The sequence below is a fragment of the Talaromyces atroroseus genome (genome assembly GCF_001907595.1).
Source record: "Talaromyces atroroseus strain IBT 11181 chromosome Unknown scaffold_7, whole genome shotgun sequence".
NCBI classification, from domain to species: domain Eukaryota; kingdom Fungi; phylum Ascomycota; class Eurotiomycetes; order Eurotiales; family Trichocomaceae; genus Talaromyces; species Talaromyces atroroseus.
Window position 1 is genome coordinate 103,086 of NW_017971439.1, and position 26,399 is coordinate 129,484.

At 49.5% G+C, this 26,399-nt stretch overlaps 8 protein-coding genes across 8 annotated transcripts, besides 1 other annotated feature; 2 read left to right on the top strand and 6 right to left on the bottom strand.

Annotated features, from left to right (window-relative positions):
* Nucleotides 1-78: 78 nt before the first annotated feature.
* On the bottom strand, nt 79-978 carry UA08_05489 (hypothetical protein; the record flags this gene model as incomplete). Its single annotated transcript, XM_020268095.1, has 2 exons — nt 79-568; nt 644-978. The coding sequence occupies 2 exons, from the start codon at nt 976-978 to the stop codon at nt 79-81; spliced, it is 825 nt and encodes a 274-aa protein (XP_020118884.1).
* A 559-nt stretch (nt 979-1,537) lies between these two features.
* Nucleotides 1,538-3,452, bottom strand: UA08_05490 (hypothetical protein; the record flags this gene model as incomplete). The annotated part of the gene is made up of 2 exons (XM_020268106.1): nt 1,538-3,358; nt 3,417-3,452. The coding sequence occupies 2 exons, from the start codon at nt 3,450-3,452 to the stop codon at nt 1,538-1,540; spliced, it is 1,857 nt and encodes a 618-aa protein (XP_020118989.1).
* Nucleotides 3,453-4,713: 1,261 nt separating this feature from the next.
* On the bottom strand, nt 4,714-5,548 carry UA08_05491 (hypothetical protein; the record flags this gene model as incomplete). The annotated part of the gene is made up of 2 exons (XM_020268117.1): nt 4,714-4,845; nt 4,961-5,548. 2 exons carry the CDS (start codon nt 5,546-5,548, stop codon nt 4,714-4,716), a joined length of 720 nt encoding a protein of 239 aa, XP_020119155.1.
* Nucleotides 5,549-5,963: 415 nt separating this feature from the next.
* Nucleotides 5,964-8,483, top strand: UA08_05492 (hypothetical protein; the record flags this gene model as incomplete). The annotated part of the gene is made up of 2 exons (XM_020268128.1): nt 5,964-6,175; nt 6,377-8,483. The coding sequence occupies 2 exons, from the start codon at nt 5,964-5,966 to the stop codon at nt 8,481-8,483; spliced, it is 2,319 nt and encodes a 772-aa protein (XP_020118961.1).
* Nucleotides 6,178-6,227: a repeat region (Identified by RepeatMasker using a combination of RepBase library and repeat library created with RepeatScout).
* Nucleotides 8,484-8,795: 312 nt separating the features above from the next.
* UA08_05493 (hypothetical protein) lies at nt 8,796-10,235 on the bottom strand (the record flags this gene model as incomplete). The annotated part of the gene is made up of 5 exons (XM_020268139.1): nt 8,796-8,813; nt 8,860-9,000; nt 9,079-9,229; nt 9,604-9,724; nt 10,010-10,235. The coding sequence occupies 5 exons, from the start codon at nt 10,233-10,235 to the stop codon at nt 8,796-8,798; spliced, it is 657 nt and encodes a 218-aa protein (XP_020119161.1).
* Nucleotides 10,236-15,561: 5,326 nt separating this feature from the next.
* Nucleotides 15,562-17,094, top strand: UA08_05494 (hypothetical protein; the record flags this gene model as incomplete). Its single annotated transcript, XM_020268150.1, has 1 exon — nt 15,562-17,094. The coding sequence occupies one exon, from the start codon at nt 15,562-15,564 to the stop codon at nt 17,092-17,094; it is 1,533 nt and encodes a 510-aa protein (XP_020118964.1).
* Nucleotides 17,095-18,356: 1,262 nt separating this feature from the next.
* Nucleotides 18,357-21,347, bottom strand: UA08_05495 (hypothetical protein; the record flags this gene model as incomplete). The annotated part of the gene is made up of 8 exons (XM_020268161.1): nt 18,357-19,068; nt 19,143-19,226; nt 19,286-19,293; nt 19,466-19,535; nt 19,773-19,860; nt 19,898-19,929; nt 19,997-20,642; nt 20,816-21,347. The coding sequence occupies 8 exons, from the start codon at nt 21,345-21,347 to the stop codon at nt 18,357-18,359; spliced, it is 2,172 nt and encodes a 723-aa protein (XP_020118958.1).
* A 555-nt stretch (nt 21,348-21,902) lies between these two features.
* UA08_05496 (hypothetical protein) lies at nt 21,903-24,973 on the bottom strand (the record flags this gene model as incomplete). Its single annotated transcript, XM_020268172.1, has 2 exons — nt 21,903-24,815; nt 24,902-24,973. 2 exons carry the CDS (start codon nt 24,971-24,973, stop codon nt 21,903-21,905), a joined length of 2,985 nt encoding a protein of 994 aa, XP_020118957.1.
* Nucleotides 24,974-26,399: the final 1,426 nt, after the last annotated feature.

Consider the following 26,399-nt stretch of genomic DNA (forward strand, 5'->3'; position numbering starts at 1 on the left):
CCTCCCTCCTTGTCTATAATGACACCAGACTCCTTTATACCGGGATAATTTAAGATCGTGAAAAAAAAAAAAACTGCGTTAACGCCATCCTCCAACTCTTCCTTCATCCCATCGTGCCCTCGCTTCCTTCCTAGATTCTAACTTGGCACCCTCAGTGCGGATTCGTCGTACCCAATCTGACACCTCTTTATCCGTGGCGCGACCCAAGTGATGATCACCTTCAAGGAAACTCTCCTCTACCGCATGGCAAATAGCCTCCTGTTCGGCGACAGCCGCGGCAAGACGCTGATAAAGCGCCTTTGGAGACCAAGGCTCCAAGGCAGCATCCATTTCCGCCTGCTTCTTCCGCCACGATACTTCGAGGGATTGATGGTTTAGGAGGAGAGATTCCGTGGTTGCGCGTAGACTTGACAATCGCGATTCTAGGTCTAGTACATGTTGCGCTAATGCTTTGTTGTTGTCGAGGTGTGCTTGGAGAACTCGTTGAGATGCCGGGTACGAATGGTGCAAGGTAGATAATGCGGAAAGAAGAGTAGGATTCGATAGGATGGATTGTAGCTCGAGGGTTCTGTTTCAGCTCGTAAAAATGGGTTCTTTTAGTACAGCGCCATGATACTTTTTTTTTAGGATTCAACAAACATACGTTTTATTCTTGACGATGTCTGGTAGCCATTCGTCTTCCAGGCGCGGAGGCTCCGCTAAGGTTTGGGGTACCTCTGATGCATATGCCCGAGCAGAGGGATTTGTTGCTAAGAGAGTCTCCGCTGAATAATGGGATTCCTGAGATTGAGTCGTCGGGGAAGACCGAGGCAAAGGAAGCCCTCCAGCCAAGGGGGTACTTCGTCGGCTTGCTTCGTGACTGTCGGGCTTTGGGGGAGGAGGCGGCGGGGTCTCAGAATCGACAGAGAGGCCGCTACTTAAAAAAGAAGAGCTACTCCAGCGTGCCGGCGGTTGCGCAGAATATGAATGAGAGGCCATTGTCGCGGAGTGTTGTTTGGCTGGTCTGTTGCTTCATGTTGTCATGAACTAGTCGTTCCTCCAGATGTTGCGGGGAGTTCTGATAGCTCCGGCTTGGTGCCTGAGGATACTCCGCTGCACCAGGCTGTCCGATTGGCCGATTCTATAGACCTTCACTTCTTGATACTCAACCCTCATATTAACATTACGACTACTGTGTCGATATGAGCTTCGTTGCTCTTGCTAGTATGCTTTTATGCAGCTGTAGTTCTAGCTGCGTCAAGCTTGGTAACCGAATACTGCTACTTAAGAGGACTAATTGTGAGAAGTACTTGGTAGTCCCCAAGTTCTGCTGGATAATGTTACAAGACGGGCCTATAAATGTGAAATAAGTATACAGATATGAGAGAAGTCTAGTTCAAGACATTAATTTTGAGTCCGACTAGACATGAATTAGTCGACAGACTTGGTATACGGCCTGCCATAGATATGTACAATATGTACACGATGCTTAATCAACCTCACACCGAGGCTTTTATAAATGCTCCCAACTAGTGTCCCCTAAATATTCTGTAGAAACCTACTGGTTCACTTTCTCCTCGCCTTCTTTGGAAGTAAGATGAAGCCTGCGACCCCACTTGCTACGGCTCTTCCGCAAGGCACGCTGGGTACGTTCCCAGGGGTAGTTGACAGGGGACTCTCCACCAGTAAAAACCATGAAATCGTACATGAATGCACCGATGAAAGCTCCAGTCAAAGATCCAGCCCACGGTCCATAAAACCAATATGGGTTTGTGAAGAGTTCACTGCCGTACCCCAATGCAAGGAGTGCGAGTCGCGGGCCAAAGTCACGGCTTGGGTTGAATGCAGCGCCAGTCTGAAAGGCAAAGCACATACTGGTGACCGTAATAACGAAGCCAATGATGAGTGAGTTCATACCACCGCCTGGTGGTGCGTTCTGATCATCACCCAGGGCGAGGATAGTGATGGTGAGGATGGCGGTGCCCACAAACTCGTTGAAGAAGGCCGTTGCAGGGCCGATGTAGTCTTCACGCTGGCTGGTCACAAAGGAATCAACAATGCTCGACTGAGAACCAGGGTTGACAGAAAGAAAATTCTGGATGGATTCATAGTAGACTCCATAAGCGACAAGACCGGCGCAGAAGGCACCGATAAACTGTGCCAGAAAGTATTCGGGCATTTTACGCTTGGGAAATCCGCGATAAAACCACAGCATGGCTGTGATGGTTGGATTAAGGTGGGCACCGGAGATACCACCAGAAACATAAATGGCCATCATGGTAGCAAATCCCCATACCCAATCAGTGGTGTTGGGGTTACCAGCTGCCGCCAAGGTAACAGCAAGATCACCACAGAAGCCGAGAGTAAGTTGAACAAAGACTGCTAACGACTCGGCTAGTGCTTCTCGATGGTGTGTGCGGATGACTGACCAGACTGTGTGGTTGTTGTGGACTTCTTCTTCCACCAGTTCTTGAAGCAGCGGGTGTAGATCATCCGGATACGCTGCTTCTTCAAGTGAGGGGAAGTTTTCCGGTGTGTCTTCTGCAGGTTTTGCGTCCGGATGAGGATCCAAGTTCGGCGCCTCCTGCGGAGATTGCAAAGGTTCGTTACTCACATCTTCCGTCTCGTTGTCTTTCTGAGACTGATCCACACTTTCCTCGACAGTCGAAAGCTCTTCAACACCATCCTCCCACCGTGAAGGTCTGGAAGGGCGTCTCAGACGAGATGATCTCAGAGACAAGCGTGACGATGGCTGCACAGATGTGCCATCGCCGCCATTAAGGACAGTGTTTATGAAGTTGGTTTCACGCTGTAAGCGGGCATCCGTGACCTGGGCGGCCATCTTCCGCGGGTCAACTACTTTGGGAATCTGACCTTTCTCGAGATCATTGGGGTCAACATCTAGCCCTAGCCTCTGTGAATTCTCGGCTGGAAGCAGCGGATTTGCGCGGTTTTCCAGCAGCTCCTCCCTGGTTGGCACCATACCGGGCCGGACGACGCGAGGAAGAGGCTTTGCCAAACTCCATACTGGTTTGGCATTGGCAGGTTGTTCGTACGATGGGTTGAGTTCGGCGTAACCGGGTTGGACAAAAGGCTGATGAGTCAAGTGCAGTTGAGGCGTTTCTTCTGGACCAGCCATAGTGAAGTTGCCCTGAGTCCGCTCGGCCAGGGTGGTCCGAGGCGCAATACTGGGCACGCCGGCCGAACCACTGCGACGGGTAGCAGTCGACCTTCTTTGGCGAATGCTGGTTCCATCGCCGGACAGAAAACCGGCCCTTGTGGGCGAAATACCTTCCCAGTCACCGGTTGACGACCTCTGGACGGCGGGGATAGTTGTTGGACTGACAGTCTCTTCTCTGACCGTGGTGCTTGCTCGAGGCTACACGCATGTCTTGTTAGTTGCTGATCTGTGTAGTCCCACGGCTGTCCGCACTCACTCTCGACCCCGACGGCGTATCGTGTGACTCGTCCATGTCAAGATGGATATTCGATTGATAACACTACGTAGTACGGTGGATCACAAAAGAACTCATTAGACAAGGCCGATCCAGTCGTTTAGAGAGCCCCGAGCTGTGATCAAGCAGCGCGCGGCAGTGAGTTGGAATTGAGGAGAGGAAGAGGCTTCTTCTCACTACGTAGTTAGTTCTACCGTATAAGTACGGGCGGCAGGAGGAGGAGTACCCGCCCTGTAGACGCCATCCATTTCGAGTAATCTCGGAAAGCTTGGATGCAAGATGAAGCAATTTTTCTCCTGGAATTACGGAGCCCTTGTGGGTACACTGTACGTGGACAAGTGGACCGGCTGTCACTGGGGAGGGCGGCTCCGAGCAATGAGGCGTCTCTCCGATAAACGAACAGCTGCTAAGCTATTAGTTCGTGGGACCATCTCTTGATGAGGAAGTTGGCTTGATCCGTGGTGCTTGTCCAAACGTGCAGAGGCGGGACTAGCCTGCCGAATAGGGCTCGCGATTGCAACGCCCATCCGCGCATCGCTTGTATCAATCGACGTCGTTCGCCAAAATCAGGGATGGCGTCTGTATTATGACATCAAGCCTCGAAAATACCTGTGGGAGGGGAAGTGAGGAGGTCGGAGAGATTATTTCATAGTTTAATGCCGACCTGCGAGCCTGTCCTCATTTCCATGCTCATCGCAAGCCGACTCCCGAGCCGCGCAAATTTCTTATTCACTACGATTCTCCGCTAGTCAATGTCCGTAATCTCACAGCTGAGTACCGTCGACTGCAACGAGACGCGTTTCACATGGCAAGAAATTGAAAACGCGACGTCTAGACCCCAAGCTAGCGGGGTGCAGAGGTATTTTAATTTAACTCTGTACACTCTGTAATACCGCCCTTTATTACATGCCTATCATTGGCCACATCGCGGGCTACTGCCGTTATTTCGTCGAGAAAGGCAGGCGGTGAGAACGGTATTCAGTACTTTTCCTCATATAATATTACTAGTTCTATGGGGCCGACGAATATTTGGCATGTTGCTGGTTTCATACACACGTAAATCTGGTTCGGAAGTTCATGGTCATATTATGTATACATGATGCAGTAGTTAGTTAGTATTGTCAATGTGCAACTCAATGACGGACCCTGGATTTCAAACATGTCGAGCTTCTTGATTATTCGCATAGCGCACACGCATAGTAAACTTATCCGCCCGTGTGGATTGCCCCTACTCTAGGAGACAACGTTGCTGAGAGCCACACGGCAGGAAGTCAGAATCTCAGGGCGGGTCCTCAGGTGTATCAGCATCAAGCAAGCGGGATAAACGCATCGGAGAGATGCAGTATAACCCGCCAAACATGCCTGTTCGAACTCTCCGAGCAATGTTGTAGCGCTGTCGAGTGCCGAATGTCTGTAATTTTGAGCTTATTCCCATTTTGTTCCTAAGTAGCAGCCCATCATTCCGTTCTCCTCCGCACGTCTCTATCCTGGGTATGTGCACCGACTCCTCTAATTGCATCTGTTACCAGGGCGCGCAGCTGATTTTGGCCTGCTTCAGTGTGGAAATCCTCCCTCGCAGCCAACTCGGCAATCCTCCGCCGAAACTCAGGATCGACGTCGCCTGCTTCCCCATCAACCTCCTGTTCGGACATCGTGCCCATGTTGACGCTGATGTTTGGAGGAAGGGGCGGTGGGTGGACGTCTCGTAGGGCTTGTTGGCGCTCGTCCGATATTGCGTTTCCAGTGATTTCTCCGAGATATGTAGCGATGTCGAGGAATGATCCCTCACTTTCAATCATCTCCTGCGCCGTAAATCCATCGGCATTTTTGTGGTTCGCGTCGACGCCCAGTTCTTCCACGAGACACTTCGCAATGTCCAACTGCTCGGCCACGAATAAACACGTTTCGTTATCTTCGTCCGTCAAGTTGGGATCCACATGAAACTCCTGCACGAGCGCACGGAGCAGCTCAATATGTCCGTAGGAGGCGGCGGCGTGGAGGAGAGAGTAACCGTGTTCGTCCTGGTTAGATGCTCGCGAAGCGTCAGATCGCAGGTGACTCAACACGGCTGACGGATTGTCCGCGGCAAGTATGTACAGGTTCGGCTGGCTCATTGTTGCAAAGTACAGTGGATAGGTAGTAGTTGAATATGGCTGTTGGGGCTGAAAGAGAGAGCTGGTGAGTCACAGCGAGTAAAATGTGTTGTTTTTGTTGTTTGTTGTTTGTTCATTCTGTAATTTTTTTGTCCAGCGACTTCCGCAGGCGCTTGGCGGGGCAGCACCGCAACAAAACTTTAGGCAGGAGCTCGCCGCTTTGCCCCGCGGCGTCCAAAAGAGGAAGGCTCCGGCCGTCTCGAATTTATGTCATCTTTCTCTCTCTCTCTCTCTCTCTGTTCTTCCTTTCGTGGATCTCTTCAACGAGAGGAGCTGCACCAGCAGGAATAGTACTGTCTACGTTTCTAACTTCACTCTCGCATACCCAATAAGCCACACCGCACGAGGGAACACACGCGAACTGTCTTCGTCCGCCATGGCGATGCAAGATCCCCATGGTGTGCGCATGCTCGTGCAGAGCTTGGAGGCTGCCAGCAAAAAACGCGGCAAACCGGATGGAAAGAAGGCCTTCAGCTGCAGGAAGTCAACCTTTGTCGTGGCCGGAGCTGATAACGTCTCCGTAGACTCGTGGCGATTTATGGACTGGGATTACAAGAGGCCGGACTTGCCAACCTACGCTCGTGGGCTGTTCACCACCAAACTCAAGGACGGACGCGATGAAATATGTATCCGTGGCTACGACAAGTTCTTCAATGTTGACGAAGTAAACGACACGCAATGGCGCAACATCGAGGACAACACGCGAGGGCCCTATGAGCTCAGCGTAAAAGAAAACGGATGTATCATCTTCATATCCGGCTTGGAAGACGGAACTCTTCTGGTCTGCAGCAAACATTCAACCGGCAGCCGAAGCGATGTTCCACTGAGTCATGCACAAGCAGGCGAGCAATGGGTGGAGAGACATCTCAGGAAAGTCGGAAAATCAGTCAAAGAGCTTGCCCTCGAACTACGGAAAATGAATGCAACTGCTGTTGGCGAGCTCTGTGATGACCGCTTCGAGGAACATGTACTTGCCTACGATGAAGCAGCTGCTGGGATTTATCTTCATGGAATTAATTTCAACGTCCCAGAATTTGCAACTCTCCCTAGCTCCGAGGTACATAAATTCGCCGACCAATGGGGATTCAAGAAGGCCGAGTTTGTGGTCATGGATGATATCCGGGCAGTCAAAGAATTCTTGGACAAATGCGCAGAAACCGGATCATGGAACAATCGGGATACCGAAGGCTTCGTCATCCGGTGTCAGTTGGGCGATGCTGCATCTGGCATCTACAGGGACTGGTTCTTCAAATACAAGTTTGAGGAGCCATATTTGATGTATCGTCAATGGCGTGAGGTAACAAAGGCGGTGATTGCAGGGAAATTACCCAATATCAGAAAGCATAAGAAGATTACCGAAGAATATCTGCTTTACGCTCGTCGGCAGTTGGCCAAGGACCCTAGTATCGGTAAACTCTACAATCAGAACCATGGTATCATTTCTATGAGAGATGGATTCTTAAAGGAGAGGGGACTGAAAGGTTCGGAAATTATTGCATTGGAAAATGAAGGCGAGCTAGAGTCTGAGGAGAAAACGGCTAAGAACTTTGTCCTTGTCCCTATTGCATCAATCGGATGCGGTAAGACAACTGTTGCTCTGGCGCTGGCAAGGCTTTTCGACTGGGGCCACGTTCAGAATGATAACCTGGGCCAGCAGAAGAACAAGCCGAAAAAGTTTGCCTTACAAGTAACGAACACGTTAGCTAGCAAACCTGCTGTCATAGCAGATCGCAATAACCACCAGAAGCGTGAGAGAGCTCAGATTATGGATGACGTGACAGCGGTTGTTCCAAACGCGAAATTCATTGCGCTTCAATATGTACACGAGCCGAAGGGACTGTTGTTAGATCATATACGGAGTGTTACGAGAGACCGTGTGCTTTCACGTGGCGACAACCACCAAACTATTCGAGCTGGAAGCAAGGACTCTGGCGAAGTGATTAGGATAATGGAAGGATTCTTGCAACGATTCGAAGCAGTGGATACAGATCGGGAGCCTGACATGTACTTCCATGAAGTTATCGACCTGGATATTGGAGATTCTTCTCGTGTCAACCTGGAGAAGATCGTTAAAAAATTGCACTCTGCTTTCCCAAATCTCGTTAAGCGGGTCCCAGACAGTGCTGAGCTGGATACTGCGATTGCTTCAGCACTAAATGACTATCAGGTCGACACAGATCTGAGTTGGACCTACGATAAAAAGAACCAGAAGAAGGAGAAGACTCCTATGAAAGACAGCAACGACAACAACAAGATCAAATCACCAGACCCTACAGTTTTGGCGAAGAAAATCGAATACTTAGGAATTGTGGTTTCGCCCCCCGAAATCCAACAACTACTTGCATCGATTTTCGCTAGCAACACAGCCGGGTCCAGCGAACGAAACAAACTCTTTGATCATCTCACAAGATCGCAACGCATCCAACCTAGTTTCCACGTCACATTAATTCATCGTGCACACAGCAAAGAGCATCCTGGGATCTGGAACCAATACACGGACCTTTACATAGAACGAATGAATGAGCGCTTATCCGATGGTTCTTCAACAACTACCACGCCACCAAAACTGGCCGATGCCCGTGTACGTGTTGAACGACTGATCTGGAATGACGATATCATGGCCTTTGTGGTGCGAATATTATCAACTAATACAACCAACCCGGCCGACGGTGGCGACAATACTTCTTCCTCTTCTACATGGGCATGCGTCAACCATATCCCACACATCACAGTTGGCACGGCGAGTCCCGAGGTTAAACCCAAGCAGAGTAATGATTTGTTGCAAAAGTGGCTCGAGGTTGGGTCGGGAGGTGACACGGGGATCTGGGAAGCTGAAGTATCCGGCGTGAAAGTGCTTGATGGTGCAATCTTACCGGTTATGATGAGAGGAAAGTAGTTGAATTGGGGTTTTTTCCCCCTGCGTTTGTTTAAAGAAAAGTCAAAAGGGAAATAAGGAGTACGATTTACTATTCATATCATCGAAGACAAAAAGGACAAGGTGTTAATCTATGGTATTTTTAACTTCTATGTAAACTAGCTTCATATGACACAGAATTGACAGACAAAATGGTTCGCATCATACCCTCATGAGCTATGCCGAAAACAAAACAAAAGAACATTTACTAAGGGAATAGCAAAATGTGAGCAGAATAGAGGAAAACGAAAAGAACAAAGATAGATACATGTACAGCAATTCTTCGGACGTTAATTATAATGAATGACAACCCTAATGGTAAGTAGTAGGTATCTGGCTTATCTAGTTAACTGCTTACCCAAGAAACAACTCGTTGCGCACCAAACCGGCCCATGAATTGTAACCCAGCACTGCCCATGGGGAAATAACTAATCAGATACCAGACCAAAGCGAGGAGTTGAAAGATGGCGGCGAATAATGTTAGGAAACTCTTTTGTAGCTGTATATGGGAAAGTATTAGGCATGTTGAGTCGAATAATTAGAGGGGAAAGTGGACTGATTGTTTCAAGGGACTTACGCCAACTGCAAAGTATAATGTCAGCGCGATAGAGCCAAAGTAGGCAGCGGTAAATGGTAGTCGAGGTCCGGATAGAAGGTGTCGAGCGTATGTGAGAGGGCCCATAAGCACGGCCCATGATGCCAGAAACAAGCTTGATCCGACGGACCATCTGCGGTGTAGACGATATGGGTTAGCGATTTGAAATGCAAGAAAGGAATAAGGTATGTATAGGCGAAGAGAGAGAATCTTGAACGAGGATTCAAGGGTCAGGTGCATTCTTTCAGATTAAGAAAATGGCATATCATTTGTTCAGCCACAGGACAGGTGCGCGTGCAAATCAAAAGGGACCAGGCAAATTTTGGTTAGAACTAGCCTGTCTTAGGCAGTATACCAAGGTGGCTTGACTCTCGTTCACATGCCATGCGATAAAACATAGGTGTCACCCACCGACGTCACCACACACACACGGGCCGATCCTGAACTAAAGACGAGGGTAGGGAGTTCTGAAGAATCGACACGAAAGAGGAGAAAAACTGCACTTACAAAATGGCGAATTTGCGGGGCCTTGTAATCATGGCTGGCCATAGGATGAAGCAAAGCAGGAAACAAACCGCAGCTCCAAGGTTACATCCAGCAAAAATGAGCATTCGATCCCATCGACTCACTAAAGTCATGCATGACAATGTCAGCATTTTACATTTATCTGGTTGAAGAAAGACGTTTCCGTCTGGTCTAATGCGTGTGAATCCGGGAAAACGCAGGAACTGGGCTTGCATCACCCGGGCTTGCAGCAGTAGACCGATTGAAACCCACCCCGCCAATAGCAACACAAACGGTCATAGTCACAAGGTCCAGCAAGATAAAAAGCAGGGAAAAAATGCTCCGAACAAAGCGTATTGTGTGGGGGAGACAAAAAAAAAACAAGGAAAAGCAACGAAAAAAAACTTACGTGCAAAGAAGCTCTCCTCTTCCTCTCGCCGCGAGGCTGCCGGTAAAGGTGCCCCGGGCTCATGAGTAGGCAGTCGTAGATAGCCTTCACCGCTACCAAATGGATTCAAAGACTGGAGCCTGGATAGGATGGGTGTGGTGGATGAATCTGTTTGCGCTGGTGTGTCTTGGTCTCGCCGCGACCAACCTAGAGAATTTATACTCTCCCGGAACGAAGCAGAAGCCATTTCTATAACTGGTTAGACGCGTGTTTTGTTTGATATAGATGATCAACGATGATCCACAAGCAGTGTTGTAATGGATATATGGAATCAAGCAGCACCCAGTCTGTTAGGCGCTAGCTGCCTTGAAAAACTGGCCGGAGCCGAAAACTCTAGATGCAGATGATCTGCTCTAAAAAAAGTGATAAGCGGTTATCTCTTGGTGCGTGTGTACTAGCGCGGTCAAGCCGGAGCAGTCTTTCGCATGAAATAGGCCAGGTGACAATCGCGCAAACCCCTATGCGGGAAATATGTTTCTCGCCACAGGCCACTTGTATGAATGACGATGGTAATCAAGTTCTGTGAGATTACTTGCTTCGGAATCTTCAATGACAGTTAGGCTCTACACCTGACCCATTCATAAGAAAAGCTAATAGACGGAGGCTCCTTTTCAAGCGCAGCAGGCAGAACAATAACGCCGACAGGCAACGACCAATCCAACGAGTATCAAAACGCTAGATGTACGTAATAGACGATATCTAGACAGCGGGTGGAATATTTCCGAGCGGGCCGAACTGTTGGTAAGATGCAAAGCCGAGTACTGGAATGGAAAACGAGGCGATGGACGAATGGTGGAGACGGCGCACACGGATGCTGAAGAATGAACGCGCCTCTATCCTCCAGTAAAAGCGTACAAAGCTAGAGTGCCGAGACCAAAAAAAAATAGGGCGTGTCGGCCAATCCTGATTTGTTGACGGATGAGCGAGGTAGCTTTGTGGTTCCTTTCTTCTTTCTCTCTTTTGAGGGGGGTAGCGAGGGAGGAGGGGTCGCAAGCTCTTAGCGTTTACGGGTGTCAGATGATTTCTTTTTTATTATTTTAGCAGAGGCCGATATGACGATAGCTCGACTGTCTTAGAAAATCCAAGACAAGCTCGAGACAAAGCGGAGGGGTTGATAACGAGTCGGGAGGAGGCGGATGGCGACACCTAGATAGCGACTAGTGACGGACGCAACGCGAGCAGAGCTGATGGCGGAGATGCTCTTCTGGAGGTTTGAGTCAGAGTGCTATGCAAGTCTTGGTTGGTTAGGTTAGTGAGTGACACTGACGGTGATACCTGGAGCAAGCTTGAGTTTGTGCTGCGGTAGCCTGAGGTCCAGGATGCCAATGTGCAGCCTAGCACGCGTTGGGACTAGCGCGCATGGCAGCTGGGGTCATGAGCCAGTCCAATCATCGGACGGCCGCACAGCCACCGCCCTGATTGGCCAGTCCATACAGTTTCGTTTGTAGCTTATTTGCTCCGAGCATAGTTCGAAATAATACACAAACCATGGCCGCTACGTTCCGTGGTCTCGCGGGCTCACAGCCATGGTGTCGTAGATGAGTCGTGACATGGCAGAATAGCCGATGCCCGTTATGGTGCAACATCGTTACGCTGTAACCTTAGGCCGGTATGATTGTAAATATCAACTTAAATGCTAAATAGCTGGCAGGGTGGTGTGTAGCCGGAGCCAATAGGAGCGGGCCTGTGGGGTCAGCGCAGCAGGAGGGGCGCGCATTTCCGATTACTTGTGCTTTACATGCTCTCTAGAGTGTTTGGTATTTACGGACAATGGACTCTTTAGTACGGTATTAGATATGCAGTATGCTAGTTAGCTAGTGCGTCGCTCGGTTCCACTGTCCCTAATTTATATGATATGATGTGCATCCCGTAGGCTATGGTAGCAGGTATATCATATTGCGGCGATCCATTTAGTCCAGCCGATCCTGCAGAAGTTTGTCTCTGCCGTTGAAGAAATATATATCTCGACACCCCCATGGCGCTCCCTTATTAATATCGTTATTGCACTACGCCAGAGCTCCACTCTGGTTGGCTGGGTGTCTTGTCCGTCGTGCACACTATCGGCGGGCAGTGTCTGTTCTCTACATGGCTAAGTAGCTATATGTGCAGACGAAGTCAACGCACCTCATTGGAAACTAAACGAAGAAACGGTTCCAGGACATGATTGGCTCGTGTGGCTCTCTCGGGCCGCATCGTCTATGCCCGCTCCCGCTGAATGCAGCAGAATGACGATAAGTGCGCACTAACGGGTTATCTATGTGAGGGGTCAACGCGTACATGCGTGGCTCGATTAGTCCTTCCAAAGTTTGAAAGGAAATAGAGGGACAGACCCCCCTCCCAAAAAGAAGAGGCGAGGAAGAACCCAAGAGCAGAGTGGCAGCGTGGCCAATCACATACAACAGTCTACATATTTCTTTCCGGCAGAGTAGCACATAACTACATAGTACTAGGTAGTTGATGTACGACAGGGATGCGATTATCCTGTTCCCCGTGCAACCCCTGCAAGTAACACACACACACACACACCTATTTCCAGGACTGTACGGAGAAGGCTGTGGAGATGCCGGTAGCTCGCACTTCGTAGAAATTAGATCGGATAGCGGCACCACCCTGGAGAGTCGCTACCAACATCTAATATCAAGGCTGTGGTGTTCAGATAAAGGACAATCGATAAAGGAAGATGGAGTGCAGCAGATCCACCTTCCCCACCCTCGCGCTGCTAGCCGAACCTTGACGGGCCGGCGAGATCTCCTTACCTTGGGTTCGCCCCAAGCGTCAATCAGAAGAAAAGAGAGGAAAGCGGAAGAGGGCGGAGCACAGCACGTTGAGGCTTTTGCTTATCGCCCTACATTTTCTGTGCCGCATTCCTGAGCTCAACCCTGGAAGAGGAATGCACGTTTCGAGTCGGGTGCTGCCTGACGCTAGCCAATTTAATATAGAGCCTGCCTAATGGCTCTGATTTTCGAAGAAAAAAGAAAAGAATCGCGCCTATGCCAAGTGCCAATACCTCGTACACTTGGATAAGATCGATCTCTTTCTTCATCTTGGAAATATTTATACGAACGTCGTCGACAAAGTAGATAGGTACTGCCTGCAGCTGTCACACAAAGACCCATGTATCGAGATCGAGGCGACCTAAGTGTACATACATAGGCACAGTTCTTACATTCTCGTACCCGGACTGAGCAAAGTGCCCGCTGCAGTGCCAGGATGGCTTGCTCTACGACACCACTCAGATCTCTCATGCAATGCACGCATCCAGAAATGGCCCAAGCTTCCCCTTCTCGTTAACATCTTTGTGTATACAAGTCAATCCCGCCGTAGATATCATTGATTGCTCCTCCTCCTCATCTTCCTCCTTGTATCACTGTCTTAGTTATTTCGCTGGATTTGCCCCACTAGTAAGTCGCGCGTACGAGGCGGGTCCACAACCAAAGTTTGAATAAAGTGCGTAGTAGTAAAACGATGAGTCGAGGAAAAGAAAAACCTAAAGAAAAGGAACATATTCTAATAAAGGAGAAGAAAGTGACCTCAGAGAACGTGGTTGGATGAATCATCCCACCCTCTCCCCCTGGTCAGGCCCGAGTATGTTTACCCATGTCGAGCTGGGCATCTGATACATTCTGCTGGCCTAGCTTGCCTGCACCGCCGCGTGAGTCATCTCTTCCCTGTTTGGCAACGGCTTGATGATCAAGTTCCCTGTTCATGCGATACATCAAAAACTAGGAATATAGTCGGGCTGTGCGACATGGCAACCCACCCTTTGCGCCGTAACCTCCCACGTTTGACACCACCGGAATAATCCAGAGAAACCGGAGACGGCAGTTCCGTACTATTACAATGGAAGTAGTCCGTAGTAGGTGTCATCAAAAGCCTGGTCCTTGTCCTGCCGATCGACGTCCTGCATGACCTCGATGTCATCGATCAATTTGTCAAATGGGAGATGCAGGACCGCAGCCTGACTGGCCTGGCATGTTTAAAAACAGACGGCCTGCCCGCGGACCCTGCAGTAGAGTTTTCCCCCTAACTACGTGTTCGCCTTGTATTCGCACACTGATATATTTGGTCCCTCTTGCCGCCTCGATCGACTCGATCTATCCATCCCTTTGCCTACAACATCCAAGCCCTTACCTCTCCACCTTTACGTGCAACTTGTTCCGGGTACCTTGCGTCCAGCCCTACAGGCTACAGTGGATACGATTACACTGAAGAACACCTCGCTGTCCTAACATTTTGACCTCGGACCCTTGCCGAAGCGCAACGCCACGTGGGCTCGTACCGGCCCTCATTCTCAATACAAAAGAATCAAGATCATATCTGACTGTAAGTGCAGGACTCTCTGTCCACCACATAGGAAGCTTTTTGAGTCTGACAGACGTACAGACCGACAACCCCCTTGTTTTGTTGAGCCGTCCAACCGGCAGTGTCACAGTGACAGCCATCCCCTTCTAGTGTCGGTAGGTGCACTTGTTTCATTTCTGTTCAATGTTCGTTTCATGCGCGTTGTTGGACTCGCATCCCACATTCTCCGTGTTGTACAGTGGGCGTGGCAAAACGGCGCAGAACAGGCACCGGCCGGGCTGCGGTCAGGAACGGACCTCGCCCGGGGGAGGGGGGCCAAAGAAACCATAGCTTTGACAGTTCAACGTTAAGGCCTCGGGACTTTGAGCGCCCCAGCCGCAGAACGCGTGCTCGTTCGTGGAGAGAGAAAGCGAAGGAAGAGGAAGAAGTAGGGCGGTGTGGAGGCAACCCCGGCCCGCTCTCACCGCTCTGGCTTCCCCGGCGGCGACTCGCCAGCCGCTTCCTTCCCTTCTTCCTCTTTCCCCCCCCATGCTTTGCTGTTTTGTTGTGACTTGTCCCTTGTCTATTCGTTTATCACATATCATCACTTCTTCCCTCTGCCATAGCCTTGCCTTATTCTTACTGTGTCTGTCGCCGCTCAGTGCATGATACATCATACATCATCCATCATATCTCAGCCTGCGTGAAAGAAAGAAAGACCCTGTTTGTGCTCCTGCGTACGTTGCCGCCACCCCTCTTTTCAGCTTTCCCCCTCGATTCCATCCGCCATCAGCCGCGTGCTCTTCCTTCCATCGTCTCTGCGTTGCTTTTGGCCCTCCTCTCCCTTGTGTTTAGCATGTTGGCCCGGCAATTATTGCGACTGATCGTCTAACTTGCCCTTCTCCAGTTTGCCCGCTGTCAATTGATAGCATTCCTTGCAACCAACTCGGTCACTGAAGAACCACCTCGCCACGGTGCGTGTGTCTCCGCGAAGTCGCTTGAAGACGCGCACGCTTCAGGACCTTTTTTTGATATAATTGAAAGCATTTGCGACGGTTTCACACCCTGCGCGTATTCATCCTTCCGCAGTTGGACCAAAACAGTCCTTGAATCGTGATTGTTTTCATTATCCAATACAGAAGGGCTTGGTCCTCGCACCAATTGATGGTAGAGGCCGGTCTTTTCTACGACAAATATTTACCTCCGTCATAAACTAGAGTTCGGAGACGACAATGTCTCAGCCTGGATACACCATGTCAAACCAACAATTTGATAGCCATTTTGGCAATCTCAACGGAAACGACGCTGTCGATCCGTCGGACCTAACTATGCAGAGCGCGGCGTTCATGCCCTATTCTTTTGGGTCGCAACAAAATATGTCTGCAAGCTACAATATGGGAAACTCCGGCATCGATACCGATGAGCTACTCGATCTCGACCTCAACGGACAGAATGGCATCCAACGGACGGACGGTATGGGTTTCCTGCAAGACCAACGACAGAACCAAGGCCTGTCCATGAGCCACCAAAGCCAGATGACTCAAATGTACTCTCAAACCCCTGATGGCGCCCCCATACACAGTCCCTTTTTGCAGGGAAGTTTCAACTACGACCAGTTTCAGCCCTTGAACCAGCACTCGCAGGGTACACCATCACACCTGAGCGCTCCAAACCATTTTGACCACAGCTTCATGAATGGAAAGACACGGCCTAGCCTGCAAACCATAGATCGATCGTCCTCAGATGTGAGGACTCCGATGACTCCAAAGACACCGGCTATTGGTGCATTGAATCTGGGCACACCAGAATCCGGAAGCTTCCCTTCGCAGCCTATCCGTGCCGCAAATCTCCAGCACCGCCACCAGAAAACCCTCTCAAATCAATGGGACGGCACTCCAGGAAGTGCACAATCATTTATGGAGTCACCGATTGCTTCTCCCAATCATCATTCTCACCATGCTGGTATCTCGGAAATTCTCAAGTCCGGCAAACACGCATCGCTACCTGCCAAGGTTGACACGCCCAGCGCCCAGGCGTTAGAATCGCAGGAGGCAAAACGACGCCGACGTAGGGCTTCTCATAACATGGTGGAGCGAAGGCGCCGCGACAACATCAACGAAAGAATTCAAGATCTCTCTCATCTTGTTCCACAGCACCGTTTGGAAGACGACAAAGTTCGCAAACAATTGCTCAACAATACTGCTTTGTCTCCACCAGGCGGCAGTATGAGCCCTCCCAATGCGACTTCTTTGTTAGCCGGTGGCAATGGTCGCCGCGCAACGGCAGGGAATATTACAATGGGCCTTCCAATTGAAGAGAAGGAGAAGGGCCCCAACAAAGGAGACATCCTGAATGGTGCCGTCGGTTGGATGAGGGACCTCATGTGGGCCTTGCATGTGAAGATGCAGCAGGAATCAGAGCTGGCAGAAATCATTTCCAGTCTCGGCGGAACGTGGCCCTTTGAACAAACCGAGGACGAGAAGCGGATGCGCACTGAGCTCCTTGATGCGATGGAGAAGAATGATGCCAATACTTTTGCCTACAGTCGTGCGCCGGGTACTGGACTTCGCGTGCCTAAGCACACAAATATTGCCGGGGACCCCGTTCAGGGCAACGGAGCACTTAGTCCACAGAGTTTAAGTCCTGCCTTCACTAGCGGTGGCAGTGGAAATACCAGCGGGGGAGCGGGCCAACCCCAGTTTTGGGGCTCCAATCACACTGGCGGTATTTTCAAGGAAGAAGATGAATATGCGATGGATATGTAGGCGCTTTTTCCTCTCTCTCGTATCTCGTGGGGAACTTACACATGACCGATTTGTTGCATATGTGGCGGCGTCGAGAGGACACGAATATCGGTTGTAGATCTGTTTGGTTGCGATTGCAGTTTCTTGATTGTTTTGCATCATCGGTTGGTAGTTTTTCTCTTGATTTTATTTTTTTTCTTCTCCTTTTGTTTTTGAGTGAAATATTGTTATCGGCTCGGTCTTGCATTTCTTTTCGCTCTCTCTCTCTCTCGCTCTTATACTTTATCTTTGCAGGGTTTCTTCTTCCTTAACTTTAATCACGATATTGATGATTGGTTGCATTATGTTTGTCTAGCATGCCGAGACATACATACTACATCGCATTCAATAACTTATGTATCTTTGTCATTCATCTATTTGTCTGCCTGTATCTGCTATTTGTTTGTTTATCGATACCCCGAGGATTCATTTATTTCCTCCATCCCACCTACGCCATGGGTGCTCTTTCTTCTCCTTTCTAGCTCGAGTCTGGAAATCCAGCTATTATTTTCGTTTCTTTTCAATTATTAGTCTCATTGGTTTTCCGTCCCTTCAATCCTTACCAAGCTTTTTTGTCAGCTTAATCCGTTCCTAGTTTGTCTAGCTGCTTTTCTTATCTGAATGGAATTATGGTACAAGGAATGAACGTGTTTGTGCGTCATTTCTCTTTGCTCAGATCATCCAGGTCTGTTCTCTGTTGAATTTTTGTTGTCATTTATCTATTGATGGTTCAATGATCGAAGGTATACGCATGATTTCATCCAATTCATCGGAAGCACCCATGTAGTCATTCAAATCATTCTGAGATACGTACGCAGTACAAAGTTGTAAAAACCCAGCTCTCATGACAAGAATCAATCCATTTCTATCATTCCAAGTACCGATTAATCTCACATAACCCAATCTTTCCAGATGTTTTTCAATCTATCTGTATCAAAGGATGTACGAATGAAAAAATAAAAAAAATAAAGAGAGAGAGAGAGAGATGAGAAAGAGTATGGCCGCTGATAATTGTACAATATTCACAGCTTTCGTTTGTTTTCTTGTCTCACAAAAGAGTTTTGCTGTCTTGGTGAGAATATGGGTCGAAACTTCGTTTCGTACGTGTGGCGCGGGGGGTATATATCAGGCGTTTTCCTTCATCTGGGTCTCTAAATTCTTTTTTTTTTTGAAATAATCTTTGATGCCTGGTCCTGCCTGGTGGGAATATTTTCGCATTTTTCAGTTTTCTGCTAGAAATTTGTTCATTCTCCTCGCAATGTGCGGAAGAAATCCATCACTCCAGTGAAAACAACCAAAAGGATACCACCGCCAGGACCCAGGCGGAGCACCTTGGGCAGGAATCCCTTATACAAGGCACCGAAGCCTTCCTCGCGGGCGACTGTTCCAATAGCTCCCCATGCCCAGTTGTATTTCGGAACGGCGCCTGCCACCTTGGGGCTATTCTGTATGCGAGATTTGACCACGTCCATTGGGGTGTTCAGGATAGTACCGGTTGTGCCTCCAATGGCACCAGCCAACAAGTCATTGGTGACCTTCTGGCGCTGGTTGCCCGGTTCCGGGGTCGGCAGCTGAGAGCGGATTTGGAAAATGCATCCAAAGTAACCGGCGTTCCAGAGGATGTGACGCCAGAGAGTGGACTCGAGACCGTTGTATAGAGCTAGAGGCCCTTCTTGCTTTACAATCTTGGTCACAACGTCAATCATGCCGTTGTATTTGTGCGCTTGCGCTTTGTCCTGCAGACGAATCTTAACCAGCTCAAAGGGCACCACGACAAAAGCCTCGGTTGCACCGGCAGTGGCACCGGTTAGGACGGCTAGAGGTTGGGTGGTCTTCTCGACGCCAAACATCTTGCGATAAAATTCGCCCCAGCTGTCGTTGGCAGCGAATTTGGTGGCACGCTTGGGGGCCTCCATCAAGATGGGGGCAGTGATGCCGCGGTACAGACGAGAAGCTCTGAGGTAAGACGAGACAGAGGTAGATTAGACGCGCCTGTTCGGGGTTGCTGATGGAAGAAGAGTTAAACTCACCCTTCATTGCGGATGATCTTGGTAAAGCAATCGAACATGCTTTTGTACGCCTCTTCACCGGTGGCAGTGCCGGATTGGAGTTGCCTGGAGCAGACAATTATTAGCAAAAACACTTCTTCGTTTGCGGAAAGCAACAAACATACATTCTCGTCTTCACGACATCCAACGGGTACCTTTAGCGCATCATGTCAATTGGAGGATCGGCTAATAGCGGCATTGGGGGCCGTGAGGGGAGGAATAATACATGACCAGAATCTGAGGAAATAAGAGACCCATCAGTATTTGTACAGTCAACATTGCACGTAGAATAGCTCTTTACTTACTTCAGACACACCGGCAATCGCACCGGCGGCGAATTGGTACTGGAATGGCAGAGGCTTTTCGGTCGACATGCTATTACCCGATCAATATACAGCTAGCCAGTCAGCTCGCCAGACGTACATGTGCAAATCCTAGGCGTGCAGCTTGCCCCGCGCGCTTTCCTGCAGGAGAGGATAGAGAAAGAGGAGGAGGAGGAGAATGGGCGAGAGAGAGGGAGAGAGAGGAGAAAAGCGAGGTGACAGGTACAACGAGAAGAGGAAGCGGAGTCGGGGAAAATGTGGAGTGATAGCCGATGGCGGATGGGCTCACCGGTGACCGGCGGCTGCGAAGTCACATGGTCCGCATCCGACTGCGCAGTCATGCAATGCCCTAAACACTGCAACAGCCACATGGTTAACTATGCAGGATATCTATCACATTCTATATACACATACTCATACGCATACGCATACGCATTGCCATTATCCTATTCATATTCATATTCATATATCATATATCATATATCATACTACCAGCCGAGAAACTGCACACACAACGCGACCAACACCACCCCGCCGCAAACGTATCCATTCGCAGCATGCTTCTTCTCAGCTGCGCCAGGCTGCTCTTTCACCACAGTTGCTGTCGCTGTTCCCCCCGAATCGGACGCCGTGCAGCTGCTCCCACACGCATACCCACTGGGACAACACCCGCCGCCAGCTGAGGCAGCACAGCTAAACCAGCCCGTCGCGCAAGAGCCGCCGCTCTCGGAGGCTGTAGTCGCTGCGCTCCCCGTCGGCACCGCTATCGTGATGCCATCCGAGTTGATGACGGTCGTGGACGATGTCGCTGGGCAAGATGTCGTGTCACAATTCCGGCCGACACGGCAACATCCACCTTCGTAGACGGCAGAGCAGGCGTAGAAGCCAGTAGGACAGGTAGAGATGCCGCTGGATGCTGATGAAGAAGAGGTGGTCGTAGTCACGGTGGTTTGAGAACCGGTAGTCGGTCGAACCGGCGGCACAGGGGCCACCGTAGTCGAGGTCGTAGAGGAAGAGGAAGAAGTTGATGTAGATGTTGTACTGCTGGTCGACGTGCTACTGGATGTCGAACTCGGTACAGTCGGCACGGTGGAAACAGTGGAAGAAGACACGAATGTTGTAGACTGGCGCGTCACCGTATATGTAGACACATAGGCACCTTAGGCATTTTCCCAGTCAGCTAATTGCATCACAAAGATACCACCCGGAGGCCCTCCTTCGGCTGCTACTAACATCCACCAGTCACGCATTTATAGCCAGGAATGCAACAGCCTCCCCCAAGGCTGCTAGAACAGCTAGAATACCCTTCTGCGCATGAACCCACGGTCTCACCACATGTCTCGCCAGCGGGGCAGCAGCCAACAACCCCCAGGCCGGTGTTCTGCACTATCACGCATGTATCGCTGTCATTGCAACAGCTATCGGGTTGACCGATTGAAGTGCAACTATATGTATCCGTGGGACATTGAAAATCCCTCCTCCACAGCACGGACAAAACACGCTTCGAAGCAGAATACCTTTCAGCTAATGAAAGCGAGTCGGTATCAGTGTCCGTATGCATTAAAATCGGTGGTCGAAGTTCGGAAACTGCTTTCGATATAGTACTACTACTACTAGTATTGGCATGTTCCCTCGACGACGACAAGTACGAATGATCGACATCTCCCGAGTTGACGATGCCCCAGTAGTCGAAATAGAATTTTTCGCCTTCGTCATCACTCATTTTGCGCACTACCGCTGGATTCTGCTGTCCATCTTGCTGATCGACGATGTAGCTCTTGTTGTTGACTGTGGACGATAACCCCGCGGCAGATGTGAGGAATGCGGCGCTGTATAAGAGGCATGTTGGTTTGATCAGCCTCATGCTTGACAATCATATGTTTTCACCTCCTTCCTTTTCTTCCTTTCTTTCTTCTTCAAAGCATTAGATTAAGTTCAGACGTCCCTGCTTGATGGAAAGCTGCGACGACTCAATGCTGACTCAGCTGGCCCTTGATAGTTACCTGGACAACCAACCATTTTCCCTTCTACCTTCTCTACTATAAAATTTTAAATATCACTGCTCAGGCTTGAAAAATTACATTTGTCATTGAACCAAAAAAATTCCATTCCATCTTATAATGTAGATATAAATATGCAGGAATAATAACAGTGCATTTCAAACAAGATAAAACAGGTGGGTAAACAAAAACATAACAGTTCATGGGTATCCTCGACAATATCGTAAAGAATTCCGGATTTCAAGGAAATAAGTGGACGATAAATATAACGAAAAGAAAAAAATCTCGACGGTCCCACTGTGGTGGGCTTATGCATATATAGTAAATAAAACGAATGATGAACAGGCCGATGGGAAGACAAGACTCGAAGTAAGATCACCACGGGATATCAACATCGAAGCCTGGGAGAAGTGTATCGACTATATGGTGGGAGAATCAGCTGATTTTTCTTCTGCTGCAGGTTCTTCGGATTCGTTAGGCGATGGGGTTTCCGCCTCATGATCGGGCTGCGACGTAGATTCAATCTGGTCTGTCTCGGAAGTTGCATCTGGGGTTTCATCGGTTCTATTAACCTCTTCTGATGGCGTCTCCTGTGTGCCTTCATTTTGCGCTTGCTCTAACTCTGCGGCCCTGGCTTGTTGGCGCTCCCATACTTCCTTGCGAATGCGGTCATCTTTGGCGCGGCGTAAGCGCTCCGCCTCTTCAAACCCTCCACTCTTCTTCAGTTTCCCTTCTTCCACGAATTGTCCCAATTCCTTTTGGAAAAGGCCAACGCGTCGAGACTCTAGCTCGCGCTGTCGCGCTTTCTCTGCACGTTCAATGGCCTCTATGCGGGATTCGTGGTTCGGCTGAAGAGCCCGAACTTCGCCAAGAACACCGTCTTTCGCCTTTATGGGATCGACTCCTTGGTCGATTGCGAGATTACGAGACGTACTACGCAGAACCGGAACGCCATCTGGAGTCTGCACGTTCTGCTGGCGGGTAGCTTGTTCAACAAGAGCGAATGTCTGAGCAGCCTTTTCTAAGTCATCCTCAAGATCTGCAGCCAAATCTTCCTGCATGGTAAGTTGATCACGCTCTTCACAAACAAGTTGAAGTTCCTTTTCCCAGATCTTTGTCCAGATAGGTTTTTCGCGTTTGAGGAATTCCTGCATTTTCTTGACTTCCTTCGTGACCGTGCTGATGTTTTTGCTAACAGCTTCCAGTTGACGGGGAAGCGGCCGCACGCCACGTGACACGACATCCTTTCGCAAGTCTTCGACCAGGTCTTGGAGATCATCCACGCGTCCAACGAGTCTTTCTGATTCATCACCGAGGTCTTTCTTGCCTGAATTGATGCGAGCACGCCCTGCATCGCCTTCAAAAGGTGTGGATACAGTGTCTGCTGCACTTTTAACACTGCTCGCCTTGGCTCGGATTTTGGTCATAGACGCCGCAATATCGGAAGAGAAGTTTGAATACGTTTGACGCAAGACAGCAATGTCGCGCCGTAGACTCTGAATCTCAGCGGCCCGACTGCCGTCTTTGAGCGAGAGGGAATTCAGTTCACTGGATTTATTTGGGTTTGGTGAGAATGGTATTTGTGGGGTGGCTGTAAGCCGGGCCATTTCTTTGGCATTGTCAAGCTGTCTCTCCGAGACGCGCTGGATGATAGTTTCTTGACCATCGACGGCATCCTTCACACCTTCGATTAATCGTCGAATGCTTCCGATTCCATCATCAAAATGGCGTTTGACTTCATCAAGAACCTCAACGTTGAGCACGAGAACCGACCGATCTTTGACGTCGTTCAAATCCTCAAGCTCATGCCGTACTCCAGATATAGGATCTTGAATATAAATTTCAGGGAGATCAACACCGTTCTGCTGAGTATTCCAAGCGAACTTCTCAATAAATGCAAGTTGAAGACGCCCAATCGTTAACCCTGTAGACCCCTCCGGAATCACATATTTCTTTATCTTACTCTTATATTGTAGAAACAAGGTAAGCTCTTTGCCTGGAAATGGCGACTGTTCAGGTATGAACTGTTGTGACTGAGAAACGTCAAGTACAGTAGGAGATTCGTTACCAGCCCTAGTCGTAGCAAGTACGGGATCGCTGGACTGGCTTTTTGTGGGCTCAAGTTCCCCAACGACAGGAGGGCCCTGAGCAGGCCGAGGAAACGTGATTGACGGGTCAGTAATAGAGATGTCACGGTCCTGTGCTTCCACTACAGGCCCAAGCTTGTCCGTTGGAGTTTTGGCAAGAGGGCTATCATGGTCGTCATTGGTGGGTGCTTCAGCGATGGGGGCAACCTGTAATTTTGTGCGACTTGACTCCCCATCTTCAGGAATAGTAGGCGTAGAACGGCCTTGATACATGGTCCTATTGGGTGACGTCTCTTGGCGGTTCGCTGACCTTTGACGACCGTGTTGATAAGACCCTCGTAAGCGAACAGCATTCAACGATTCTCTCACATCGCGGCCTTTATTAGGTAAAGGTGTAGTTTGCGTAGGAAGTACTGGGACACCGTTGGAAGATGTCCCGAGATGCTTTTGTATCTGGTAGGCTGAAAATCGACGTGAGGCACGCCTCTCCAATTCCCCGCTTCTCTGCAAAGCTCCCAAGGCATCATCTTGTTTTGGAGGCGGCGGTGGAGGAGGAGGGGTTGAAAACGGAGGTGCTGCAGATTTATCAGGGTGCGGGTAACCAGGGTGAGAGGGTAGACTCTGCATCGCCGCTGTTGGTGATGTGAGCGTTCTTTGAGTCTCTCTTCTCGATGCCTCACGTTCGGAGAAACTACCAGCATGATCGCGCGGTATCGGCGGTTGACCTTCTAATGAGCCATTGCTCCCATATCGACGGGAGGATGAAGGTCGTTTCTGGGGAGACTGTGAGCCTTCTTCGGATGCTTGCGACGGGCCGGCCTCACTGCCAGCTATACTACCGACACTGGCTTGTCTTGGTGGCATTCCTTTGCTATCATCTCGTGTCTGGCGCGAGCGTAACCGTGCTTGCTTTTTCTTCAGTCCATGTAGAAGGTTGATGATTATGTCACGTATACGAGGCAAGTATCTATCCAAACTCTGCGGCGATGCATCCTGACTCAAAGTATCTTCAAGAATAGTCCGTAGAAGGTCAGGTACGGGGCCGAGGTCTGACGTGTCGACTCCGATGGCGCTGAAGGCGCGACATGCCAAATTGAATTCATATCCTAAGCGTACGTAAACATCCGAGACTTCGTTTTCCGAAGCTTGTTGTCGAGACCATTGAGTTAAAGTCTCCAGCAATTGCTTGGTCGCAACTAGGAGGTGGGTGACACTTGTTTCGATTTGCGAGATTTGTTTGCCAGGCTTGGACATTGATGTTAGAACAGAAGACGGAGACTAGGAAACAGCCCACGAAGCGGGTAGAATAGATGGTAGATAGAGAGACTTACCACGCCACTTCGTGATGTATGAGACTGGCTTGAGCCCGAGGAGCTCCGGGGTCCGGATGTCTGTGAGGCCATACTGCCCCCGTTGCTACTGCCGATAGTTGAAGGCGAGCCGGCCCTCGATGGTCGTTGCGAGGAACGCGATAAGGAATGTGCCGACTGCATGGGCGGCAGGCGAGGGCGATGAAACGTAGGTCTGTGCGGTTCCTAGAAAGACCGGTCGACAAGATGTAGCATCAAGACAAGCTACTGCAGACTCACTCGTAGTTCGTATTGTGTTCTGGAGGCCCATCACCTAGGGAATAAATGCAGATTGAGTGAGATCTCTCGCTCGTGTGGCCCCTGGCAACTCGGGAAGGTGTGGGTCACGAGTTCGGCGGCTGGAAAGTTCCCCGCCAATCGATCTGTCTTCCCAATCGATCTATAAAACTATCCCAATCCCAAGCATGATTATAAAGCGAATCGCACGCCATGCTCGCAATGCATACGCACTGGGAAATTGCCGCCTTCTCTCGGATCTCTGGCTTCAAATTCGTTTCTATCCAGGTCAGCTACGCGAAGGACCGTGAACACGCCCTATCGATCCGTGTCCTCGCAGGGGGCATCCCTCCCTCGAGAATTTCCAGCTTCTGGCTTCGAATTGTTAGAACCAAATACTGAAAATTAAGAGGAGATGCTTGTGATATACGAGCCTGAGAAATATTGTTCTGTTCAATAAGGGGAAATTTCCAACAACCGATATCAAACAATCGCCAAGCTAGGCTATGGAGTGACATCGACTGTATGGTTTAGCCGCGATCTGATGTGAGTTTTGAATGAATAAAATTCCAAGATGGTATTAATATTAATATAACCAAGTTGGTGTTTACAAAAACGTTGTTTTGAAAGTTTACGTAGCAGGCGAACGTCGACACCGAGAATTGGATATCTATGGAGCATTTCAATTGCATAGAAACCAACCACCCGGGCAAAAAGTGGATTCGCTTGCTCCTCGACCATTTCATTATTGAAGGTCCCCATGGCTCTCATATATGTCTTGTTCACGAACCTCTAGTTCTCAGTGCAGATGATGTGATGATGCTTTTGCCCAACCAATCAATGGATCTCGAAAAGTATGAAACGTTGCCTGAGGCAGTTACTTGTCTCTTTGGATTTTTTACACTGCCAGGCCAAAATCGTTCATACAGGTAACCATGATTATTCCTCTGAAAACAGAATGGAATTGAAAAGTAAATGAAGACCTACAACTAAGAAGCCTACTCCTTCCTGCACCTGACGCAAAGACGTTCGATAGTTACGAAGAACGAATATTTAATGCACCGTTGCCTAGGATGGTGCTCAAGGACCGAACAATCTATAAATCCTCAGGATTTCCACCCAGCAATGGTCTAACTCTGTTGACTGATTTCGGAGAAGCTCGATTTGGTACCGAGGGCCACGATGGGGATATTATGCCAAATGCTTACAGAGCCCCCTAGGTGATTCTGAAAGGATAAAGAAG